At 38.9% G+C, this 11,261-nt stretch overlaps 1 protein-coding gene across 1 annotated transcript in view; it reads left to right on the forward strand.

Moving 5' to 3' along the window:
* Positions 1-907: 907 nt before the first annotated feature.
* The window catches only part of KEL (Kell metallo-endopeptidase (Kell blood group)), a 22,227-nt gene continuing 11,873 nt past the window's right edge, over positions 908-11,261 (forward strand). The window contains exons 1-8 of the mRNA XM_077781267.1: positions 908-1,110; positions 1,273-1,425; positions 6,292-6,433; positions 7,774-7,977; positions 8,583-8,707; positions 9,638-9,784; positions 10,013-10,075; positions 11,055-11,243. Of these exons, the coding sequence (XP_077637393.1) occupies positions 1,408-1,425; positions 6,292-6,433; positions 7,774-7,977; positions 8,583-8,707; positions 9,638-9,784; positions 10,013-10,075; positions 11,055-11,243 (888 nt within the window). The 5' untranslated portion in view covers positions 908-1,110; positions 1,273-1,407. The remainder of the gene's footprint in view (positions 1,111-1,272; positions 1,426-6,291; positions 6,434-7,773; positions 7,978-8,582; positions 8,708-9,637; positions 9,785-10,012; positions 10,076-11,054; positions 11,244-11,261) is intronic.

Raw genomic sequence — 11,261 nt, forward strand, 5'->3', positions numbered from 1 at the left:
TCCAAATAGTATACAAAGATCTCTTCACTGTGAGATCTCAATTGTGGCTAACAAAAAACTTTTGTTTCGTTGCTTTCATTAAATCAAATATCAATCAATTTATGAGAGAAGTATTTGCAAAATGGATTCTGATGTTAAAGTGAAGTGACACACTGCAAGGAAAGATCAGTAGGGATCTTTTTGTCAGTATGCTAGGACTTTCTTACTGTATTTAGAGCTGGTTGTTAAATACAGAAATATATAGCTACCAGTAACCTGAATGCTAAAAAGAACTGGGAGTAAGTAACTGGTTGCAGCCACATAAGAAATCTGTTACGATAGTAAAGTGTTAAATTATGCAAGCACTACAGAAATAGGGAAAAATCAGGTTGATAGGAGCTCTGAACAACTGAACAGATATCAAAGTATTTTCAGACTAGTGAACCAAGATATCAAATTCTCCTCAGAGACTTGCAGCCTGGGGAGGCAAACAGTGCTGTCCTGGTATTTTGCTTGTTTCAAGCACTTTGGAAGCTGACACCAAGATGGTCCCCACTACCTCTCTCACCTCACAGCCGCCAATTGAGAAGGTCTCAAGTCTCAATGTCTTGCTCTCCTACTCAGTTTTTCATGTCTCAGAGAAATAATGTGGGTTCCCAGTCCCAAATATTCCCAATGTTCCTCCTTAAAAAAGCAAAGACACACAGGCTGGCCATTTTCCAAGAACAACTGTAAATAGAATCAGCAATTAATGATTTTTTTTTTTTCTATACCTCCTAATGGGAAAAAGTCAGATGTGTTCACCCCTTGAGTGGACACTAAGGTGGAGATGAGAGGGCAAGAGCAAGTCAGCACCTTGGCCTTTCCTCGTGGGAGGAGGAGCACTAGGATCCCTAGCCCACACTATCTAGCAATAGGCAGAAGCCTGCGGGCCCCAGGGCAGCCGCAGGTTGAAACAGGCTAGTGGCAGGGAGAATATCAGACCAAAACAGGCTTGTTGGGTGGGCAGGATAGTGAGGCTGCTGGAGAGAAAAGAAACAGCAAATAGCTCAGAAGAGTGTGGAGGAGATAGAGAATCACATACTCCTCTTCAAAAAGATTTCAGTGGAGCTCCAAGAGACAGAAAGGCAGGTGGGTCACAGACACTCAGAAGGGGAAAAAGAATATCCTTTCATAAGAAATAGAGGTGTTAAGAAGGTGGGTGGAGAGTTGCAGAAACATCATTTCCCTCCCTCCCATTTTCTCTAAGGGTGTTTGTCTCTGAGCTTTTCCTCTCACTTCTCCTCCCCACAGCAAACAGCCAAGCTGGAGAGAAGAGATTGTCTCCAAACTCAGCAGAGTGCATGGGCACAGGAGACTGATAGCAGCCAAGTAAACAGAGTTCACAACCGTGGTAGCCGCAGGAGCAAAGACTGCTCAGTGACAAGCATGAGCACTGTTCCACAGGTAAGGAAATGGGTCTGTCTTGCAATCTGCTGAGGGACCTTCGTTGCACACCTTTCTTTTCCTTACCCTTTCATAGCTACACTGCTTATTGCCTTGGGGGACTGAGGTAGTTGAGTTTTTGACAGTTTGTATCTAGAAGGGTCTTGTCCGGGTCTCAGAATTAATGATTTGGAATATGGTGTGATGATTTAGGGGTTCTTGCCCTTCCTGTTAGTCACCCTAATGGCCATTCTGAGAACTGTTTGAAGCACTGACCAACGAGTAATAATAATAATAGTAAAACTATTAGTAGTAGTAATAATGATAACAACAACAACAGTAAATAAAAATAATAATGACATCTTTTATTCTATCTCCATTTTTTTCAGCAAGGTATAATAAGAAAGTACTTACACTGAAATGTATAATTTTCCCCCCACAAATAGTTGTGGATAAGCAAGGCATAGTTTTCTGGAATGTGACATGGTGAGCCTAATTGCTTCCCATGTAGCGTGGTGTCCTTTTTCTGCTTTGATGTCTTATATAAATATCTAGCAAAGTCTTAATTGCATATTTACAGACAAATTGCACTGAACTGAACTGTTAGCTCAAGGTTGCTAAAAAAGTACAAAACATTCAAGGGCAACAGAGATAAGTGAAGTGTTTTATGTTACTAAATAATACAAACACTGTAATGTGTGTGTGTTTTTACATTGAGATCTGTTCAGTGTGACTGTGGCTGTAATGCAGTCACTTATATTTATCTTATCTGCATTTTTATAGTTGAAGAATTTGCAGAAATGTTTGTTTTGTATATTCCCAAATTTCTGTGTGATGAAGATCAAACCATAATAATGTGCTTAAATAATTTGCTGGCAAAAGATAAACTTAAGAAAAATAAGGTTTTTGTGATATTGGGGTATTAGTCTGAAAATATGCCATCCATGTGAGTAATGTGGTAAACATGATTTGGGTAACAGCCAAAGTCAATAATTCATGAATAATTACTGGCTGAAAAACAATACTGCTAACATTATCTGGTAAATAATTATGAAAAATAAGTTCAGCTCTCTCTCCCTTTGATCTATTTTTTAAAATTTATTTTATTTTCATGAAAGCTAGATGCTTCTTTTCTTGTAATGTCATTAAAAACTCTGAAAATGCAAGGTGAGAAAGAATTAGTTAGTGTCTTCAACCTCCCTCAGAATTCAGGAATAGCTCACAAACAGAAAGAAGGAGATGCTCAAGCAAAATCAAATTCTTTGGCTGATTGAGTTGTATCAAACAGTTTTTGATTTAGTGATAACAGTACTTAAGCTGTCCCAAGTCATGCTTGTGTTTGAGTTAGATGATACACCTAGTACATTAATTTAAAGTCATAAATTTTTATAATTTACAGCTATTAGAATTCATCTTTTAATGATTTTACAGCCATTTGTTCTCACTTAGCTATAGTGAAGCCATTTAAATTTGAGCATTTGCACATGCTTAAAAACCATGAAAGAACTGAAACTGTAATGGAAATTGCATTCATCTTTATGCTAATACTGATTATTCTTCTCACTCATAAGTGAGGCCTATAAGGAAAAACCCTGTCAGAGGTTGAATCTTTTTATCCTTTTCCGCTGGCTTGTTCAAACCATTCACTTGTATCTTTATTTGGAGCATGCTGGATGAAGCAGCCCGGTCTCAAAACATACAATAAAGTGCTGCTGCTTCCTGTAAGCTATGTAATGTTCCTGTATCCTGTGCCCTGGGAGTGTTGTATACCATCTCGGGATCCATCTAGTTACATCCACACCTCTGCCTTGGCCAAGAATAGCTGGCTTAGGAAGAGGTCTCTATTTTAGTGCCTGTGAACCACTTAATCCATTGTGACATAAAAGTGAAATTCATTCTAGATCAAGAATCTGACAGGGATTTTGCTCTGGTCAGTGTCTGTGTAAGAGCACTGAAAAAGCAGTATTTGTCAGCTGTTGTCATGAAAAAGACATAAAGGAGAACTAAATATGACTGCCCTCTTCTTTTTTCTCTGTCTATGTAGGTCCACAATTTCTCTCAAACCCCACCCCATTTACAGAGGCAAGGTTAGAAAGGTATTTATTATGGAAGATGAAGTGTTTCAAGAACAATTTTTATGCTTATGGTTCACATAATATGATTCACAGACCATAGTCCAGTTTCTATGTAGAGGTCCACAACCAGTTCCCACTTCCCTGACATTTCTTTTGTGCTGTTATTATTTGGGCATGCTGCTCTCAGCCAAGTACTTCTCTAGTTGTTTCACAATGGAGATTTGAGGGGGGCAGTGCTCTTTCTCTTAGAGATTTTTAAAAATCTGTTATTTGATGCATTTTGCATTTCAAACTAAACATCATGCATAGGCCTGAAATAGACTGACTGTTAACCAACAATTCATAAGAAATTGCACCAACAATCTTGAAATGCCAGTTTCTTGTTAGTATCTCCACAGTCATGCCATTTATGAGTCAAAAGGGAGAAACAGATGTCTTCTGATGACGTGAAACCAAATAATTGCAAAATTGTTATTATTTCATGGTAGGAGAAGGCCAGATTTTCCATGTGAAAAACAAGAAGTTTATTGCATCAGAGAAGTCAGGAGAATTGTGAATGTAAATCATTCACTCTTTCCTAAATGGTCAGAGAAGAAGGCTTGCATGTCAAAGAATAGTTTTTTGATTTCCTTTATCAGCTAAGCTAGTTTTCTTTCACCCAGTCCCCTGCCATACTATTGGGACACTTTCTCTCTTACTCTAGGAGTAAAACAAGTGTTTTGCTATGGGGACTTAGGAATTTGGAGTTCCTGCTTTGTAGTTTGTACATTGTACTTTGCCAGTATGATGATGTTCTGTATCTAGCATCTTCTAATGTCATTTGTACATACTTGCTCTCCATTTGGTTATTCTGTATCCTTCCTGAAAAAGTCAGGAGAATAGGATTTTAAAGGAGAAAAGCATTAGGCACTCAACTTTTGTTAGTAATTTCCAGGAGTCAAGAAAGCCTTTGAGAGGCTTTTATTCGAGATTGCATAAAATTCACGTTTGAAAGATTATAAAATTATGAGGTCTGTTTTTCTATTGTTTATTTTTGTTTTCCCTTCTATTAATGTTTTTGTGCAGAAGTTGTACATAGTATGTTAGTCCAGATGATTAAGAGCAGACTCATTAATTTCCTTAATGCTCCCTTAGGTGATGGGGCATGTACTGTGACATACTTAATTCCTGTAAGATTTTGCTCCATTTCTTGTGATTTTTGTCAAGATCCATGTTTCCTGGTTTTGTGGCAAAGAACATAGATACCAGTTTAGCTGCTGCATGTAAGGGAGTAGCCAAGGCAGAAGAGAGATGACAATCTGAAACCTGAGAGTCATGACACAACAGGCAAGAAGCAATGACTTAAAAAGCAAGGTGTGCTCCCCCCAGCATGAAGGGTGTAAGGTAGGCCTGGTGACAATGCCCAGGGACAACCAAGAGTGTAGATTTCCAGGCAAGTCCCTTGTGAGGAGGCAGTTCAGAGGGCAAACCTGCAGAATCAAGGCTGTAGGTGATGGTCAGGATCCAGATCGATGGGATGCCTGTCCAGAGAAAGGCATGGCTGCCATTGCAGCAAAGTTCTGATGGAGACAGCACAGGAGAGTGCAGACAGCCAAGTGAAGAAGTGGGCATGTGCACTAAGGTTGCTCCTTGCCTTTCCTCAAAGAGCTCTAAGGCCTGACAAGTTTTCTCAGATTTCTCTTATCAAAGAATCAAGATAGAACAGGGAGCTAAACTTGAACCTGTGGGGACAGTACAGGTCAGGCCAGGCCCTGACAGTGACATGTAGGACTCTCTCAACAACACTTCCATCAGCTTTCACAGTTGTGAGATTTTTCTCCTTGTTTGCTACAGCTGAGGTTTAACATTATCTTCTGGCTTTTTTCCCTCTTCTGCCTCCCTTTTCTCACTGTATACTCCTATTCAGTCATTTCACTTTTCTTTTTTTTTCAATTCTTTCCCTTTCATTATATATCACCAACATGCATTCCTGTGTCTGTTCTTTCATAAACTGTTGTTCTCCAGTCTTATGTACATCAAAGTATGCAGAAGGAGAGGAAATGTCATATTATCTAACTGTATCCAGGTAGATGTTAGGGGTGTATCTTAAGATAGTCATCTGGCTTCCTTTGCAGCCAACAGAGAAAAGGAAAAATAACTCTGGAGAATGCTTCAGTTCATCCTAAAACAGATACCTAAAACAAAAGGTGTATTCATTAGGTCCTTAGCCTGTTCCATGGACTGAAAATACACACCTAGATTATGAAAAAAACTAAATTTAAATGACATAAATCCTGTCTCTATATAAGATTTTCTCAGTGATTTACAGCTTACTCCAGTTTGTAGAATAGAACAAATATTTTCTCTCACTTGAATTGGACTAGAGGGCTTTGGATGCACTTTATTTCTTGAGGAGAGATCTGAAACTAGTGCTCAGATTGCCAGACTCTGGCAGAATAAAGAACCACCAGTCCTAGACATCCTATTATTAGCTTTATAGACTCAAAAATGCTTTGATATCTTCAGGGGGTATATGCAAGGTGGTTCCATAAACCAGAATAAACCATGGAGGGACAAATCTTCTCATAGCAAGCTGGATTTTCAATGAGTAATTCATAACACTGTGCAACAGTTATTGCTTGAAAAAACAGAGGAATTAAGAAAATGAGAAAGCCCATGGGAATACAGTCATGTAGATGACTTGGATGACTATTGGTGTTTTAGCACTAGTCCTGTGAACGATTTTCTATTAGGTTAGGTGGGAGATGGAGTATGTTATTAGTGCTAACCTTAATATGAATTTTTCTTTCTTGATTTTTTTCTGTCTCTTCAGACCTGTGACCAGGAGCTGAGAACAGGTGCAAAGAAAGAACGATGCCTTCAGGGGAAAAGCCTACTTCTATGTGCACTTCTTCTCAGTATTCTCCTTGGTTTTACATTGCTTATCACCTACCTCGTGATGACTTGTGCTCTAGGTATAATATAAGATATCCTTTTCCATTCTTCCTCATCCACCCCATTTTTAAGATCCCTTTCTCTCTTACCTGCCTCCACTGTGTTTTAAGCTTAACATCAGTATTAAGAACCAGACTTTCAGACTTTCCAGGAATCATAATACTTTTTGTCAAAAAGGTACATTTTTTTACCTCTTCCTTAAGTCACAGTGGGGAGAGATCCTCCACATCTGTCCTTCTCTGCCTGATATTTAATATGCCTGAGCCCAGTTTTGAGGCAGAAATGTATTATATTGTCTTGCACCTCATCAGTGTATTCTGCTCTATCTGTAGTCAAGAAACTGAGCTAGATCTGAGACTTGGAGCACCTCATTTGCCTTTCTATATCTGACAAGTCTAGTCCTGGTTTTCTAGCACAAATCAGTGCAGTCATAGAGTAAAAGCAAAAGTCAAGAGTTTCTTGCTAATGGAGAAGCTGTGAGTATAGACTACAAACATTAATTTGCCTTCCAAATTTGCTAAAGAACTATCTGCAGAATGGTCCATGTGAATATCTCAGCATATAGAAAACTCAGTACAGAAGGTACATTTATATTGGTGGATACAGACATTCCCTGCCCCAAAATAAGCACTGTTGAATCTTTACCTAGCTTTTTTCTTTAGTTTATGTTGTATGTTAGAGACTGCAGAGACCAAGGAAAATCTGTTTAGGTCTAGTCCATTTCTACTCTGCCTACCTTCTCCCATGTCAACTTTGAAACCACAGTATGGGAAGTCTTACCTTGATTTGCAGGTGGATTATTTCAGTAAATAATTGATCTGATCTGATGTTGATGTAAGATACTGGACTAAAATGACAATGTATACCCAGCAATTTGAATCAGTTTAGAAAAAGAAAATTATAGATCAAAGCAAGATATTCTAGAAATATTCTTGTCCTCTTTGACAAATGTCATGCTGAAAAATGTTTCCCATGCTTGAAAAACACATGTTTTAATCTTATCTCATTTCTTTCTTGGTGCTCTGTCCTTCTCTTGCATCATGTATTGACACCATCAGTTTCTTCTTATCATGTGGCCAAAATTGGCTGATTCAGAGGAAAGATATTGAGAAGGCAGAATAATCCAACCTGTGGCTGCCTAGATAGTACAAACAGAGGACAATCTTCCTGGGATGTGAAAGAGAGAACTCACTTCCTCCATATTCAGCAATACCTTACAAGGAATTCAACACTGCATGCAAAGGAGCTTGTACCAAAAATAAGTCTTTTGGGGTAAATGCCCCATAAAAGATTTTTGTTTGGAGTTGTTCTCACTCTCTACTGTCACTTCTCAGTTCTCTCTTATTTACTTCCTCTTCAGGATCCTGTGATGCTGAGTCAGATCCTGCTCTGTTGGCAAGACTTCTGAATTCTAGGAATGACACTGTAAACCCCTGTGAGAACTTCTACGAATATGCCTGTGGCAGATGGGAAGGCAAACAGTCAAGCAGAACCAGAGAAGAATCACTAAATGTATTTGATGTGTTGTTGGAAGAAAACCTGTTGATCCTGAAAAGGCTTTTAGGTAGGGTCAGATGATTGGTGTGTTACCTTCGGCATCTGCCTCGGTCAGATCTGACAATAGTAGTGACAATCATTCCTAACAGGGACTGAGTCCCTTCTCTTCGTTCTTCTATCATTACAGGTACAGATTTATTTTTTTGGCATGTCATGTTACAGTAGCTGCATTTTAAACATTTTAGTTCCTCTTGCCAAGTGTGACAGATGAAAGTCACACTTTAAATTCTGACAGCAACTCAAACCATTTTCCTGTTGCCTTGTCAAAGTAGGTCATTGCTGCTGTGCTAGTCTGAATGTGCACTCTGGTGATGTGTCCTGTCTCCATGGGGGACTGAAGCCTAGATATGCACTAACTTCCTGTTGTGCTCCTGTTTCTATGCAAAGAAACTCACATATTTGGTCTCAGGAAGAGTCATGGCACTAGAACCTCCCTTGCTTTGGGCCACTGTGGGAAATGTGGATGTTTTTGTTAAAATGTTCTGGATCAAAGTGCAGTATTTTCTTAAAACTCTTCTGTGCTCTACTGCTGTCCCAACTTCTTTTTTAGTTTTTTTTTTTTTTTTTTGTTTTTTTTTTTTTTTTAAATTTTAAATCTACTTTTTTCCTCAGAAAGTCCACAGTTTGGGATAAGAGGTTCAGCCAAGGAGAAAGCAATACGATTTTATCGTTCCTGCATGGATACTGAACAAATAGAATCCCAAGGAGCTCAGCCATTGAAGGACCTCCTAAATCAGGTGAATGTGCTGTGTCCTCTCCCTCAGGAAGAGAATTCCTGCAGGGAGAAGGAAAGTGGGCAGGTGGGGTCATATAGTCCTACATGATGTAACTTTTGTAGAATCTGACCCTAGTCATGGTTCACAACACAACTTCCTAGTGATAAATCTTCTAGCTTTAAATGCTGTTTCAAGAACTGATTTTTTGACATCAGGAGCCTGAATCTCTCCTCATAACCTTATATATTACTGACAGATGGTAAAAAAACAAGTCTATAGAGAGAGATCATTTATCTCAGAAGTCTGGTTCAACAGGATCTGACTCACAGATTGGGGAGCATCTTGCAAATGGATGAAATTTTTGTGTCTAAAACCAGGTGATCATTCAGTAGTTAAGGCTTCCAGGAGAGCTTGTTTAAAGGAGAAAATCCTTCTCTTTCCATTCTGGGAGACTCCTCTTGATGCCAGGGAGGGCTGGACATCTTCCTTCCAGCAAAGAGCATTTATGCCCTGTGTCAAAGGAGGATGCAGACCCTTCCAGCAAAAAAAGGAATAGTGACTACAGGCCCACCTGTGAATCTGCTTGGCAAGGAGGTGGGACCAGTAATCACTGATCCTTGTTTGTCCTTCTGGATAGCTTTAGAAAAATGAGACCTATTTCCTGTCTCCTGCTTATCCAGCATTTTTTCTTGCACACCTTACTCTGTTGCTAATTACAATGAATTTTCCCTTTGTCATTTTGCAGCTCATTGCTTTGCTTAAGGGAAAGTGTCAGGTCATTTTAAAGCCAGTAGGGTATGTAGAATATTTCACAAGTATCCCTTGGTGCTTTTTGCTGTGTTGCTTCTCAGTTACCAGAATGACTGAGCTTATAGGTGTAAAAGAAAAAAAAAAATGTAAGCATGGATCCAACCAGATTTTCTCACTTGCAGCATTTCTGTTTTTCTCTAGGTTGGTGGATGGCATAACACAGGTGTAGGGGAAACAAAAGATTTTAATGAAACTCTTCAGATTCTCATGAGCAGATACAGCACCTTTCCATTTTTTAGAGTCCATGTGGGACCTACTCCTTTTGACCCCAAGACCAATATTATTCAGGTGAGTGTGCTGAAGAAAGAGCATTATCAAGGAAGCACTGTGAGTAAAGAGCCAGACCAAGGCTTGCTCAAGTTAAGCCTGTGTCCTTCTCTGAAGAACTGAGCAAACATTTTCCAAAATTAAAAGCAGGTTAATAGCATTTCAAATTCCATGATACAGAATGTACCAAAATATCCTTACATTTGCATTTCTGAAAATAGTCTGTTTTTTCTTTACTCCTTTTTGCAGATTGACCATCCTGAGTTTGATATTCCGCTTGAGAGTGAATTCAAAGAGAAAAATTATCTTGAGGTAACATATCAGAGGCTGAAGAAAGGTAAAAATAGCTATTTGATGCAGGGATCTCCTTGAATTGCCTCCTGGTTCAGAGTGGTCTGTTTCCATGGGTTACGGTCAGTGACCTCTGAAAATGCCTTAAGAAAGAATTCTTCTTGAAGCTCAGCTTTTCCAAAGGATAGATTGCAAAATGTCACCCATTTTACCTGCCAGGTTTAAAACTTCTAGTTTAAAATGTTATAATTATCATTTTCATTTTTGTTTGCTAAGTAGTCTGGACCTGGGCTTCCTTTTAGTTTTTGCCTTGAATGAATGTTTTCTAAAAAATGTTTTTGTCAAAAATAAAGCTTTATAACAAAATTTGTGTACTGCAGGGAGGGATAGCTAGAATTTTAAAACTTATTTTAAAGTGTTTGAACATACGTTGGGGGAAGTTCTTTGACCTTGGGGCATTGTAACAAAATGAACTTTGTCATTTCTGAACTTCATAAAAACTGAGTTATTTATCTGAGCCTTTCAGAAAAATCCTCAAAATAACTCCTGAGCTATCATAAGCATTGCTCCGAAACCTCATGAAGATAGAAACAAGAAGTTGACATTTTCTGTCCATTAAAATACTGGCTCATTATATCACTGAATTTCTCTCCTCTGACTCCAGAAATAGCAGGCCTACATCTCTAAAGTTATTCTAGTATTTTAAGTAATTGTGAGTTGTGAGAAGAAGAATCATTTGGGAATTCATTGTTCTTCACTGAGATTTGCTAATACATTGTTCTTCACTTTGCCAACTGTACATGAGCAGTTACGTAAGGGTGTTGCAGCAAGAAGAGACTTTTAGAGATGGGGCTGGTCAGCAGTATTTTGAAAGACTGAAGTTTATATGGTCAAGATGAATGGATGGATGGATGGATGGATGGATGGATGGATGGATGGATGGATGGAGTGACTAATTTTGGTCATGTATGTTCCACTGAGGATATCCTCTGTATTGCAGGTTCTCCGTGTGTATCTTTCGTATTTGAAGAAATTGGGAGTCCTACTTGGAAGGACAGAGGATGGTCCCCCTGACTCCTTTTCCTTGACCTTGTCCTTCATCTCTAACCTCCAGCGATTTGTCACTCCACTGCAGAAAAGACAGCAGAGGGGGATGCTGTTCTTTCACACTACCATTAGGGAGCTACAGGTACCCGTGCCTTAAAGC

The sequence above is a fragment of the Lonchura striata genome, chromosome 2 (assembly GCF_046129695.1).
Source record: "Lonchura striata isolate bLonStr1 chromosome 2, bLonStr1.mat, whole genome shotgun sequence".
NCBI lineage: Eukaryota > Metazoa > Chordata > Aves > Passeriformes > Estrildidae > Lonchura > Lonchura striata.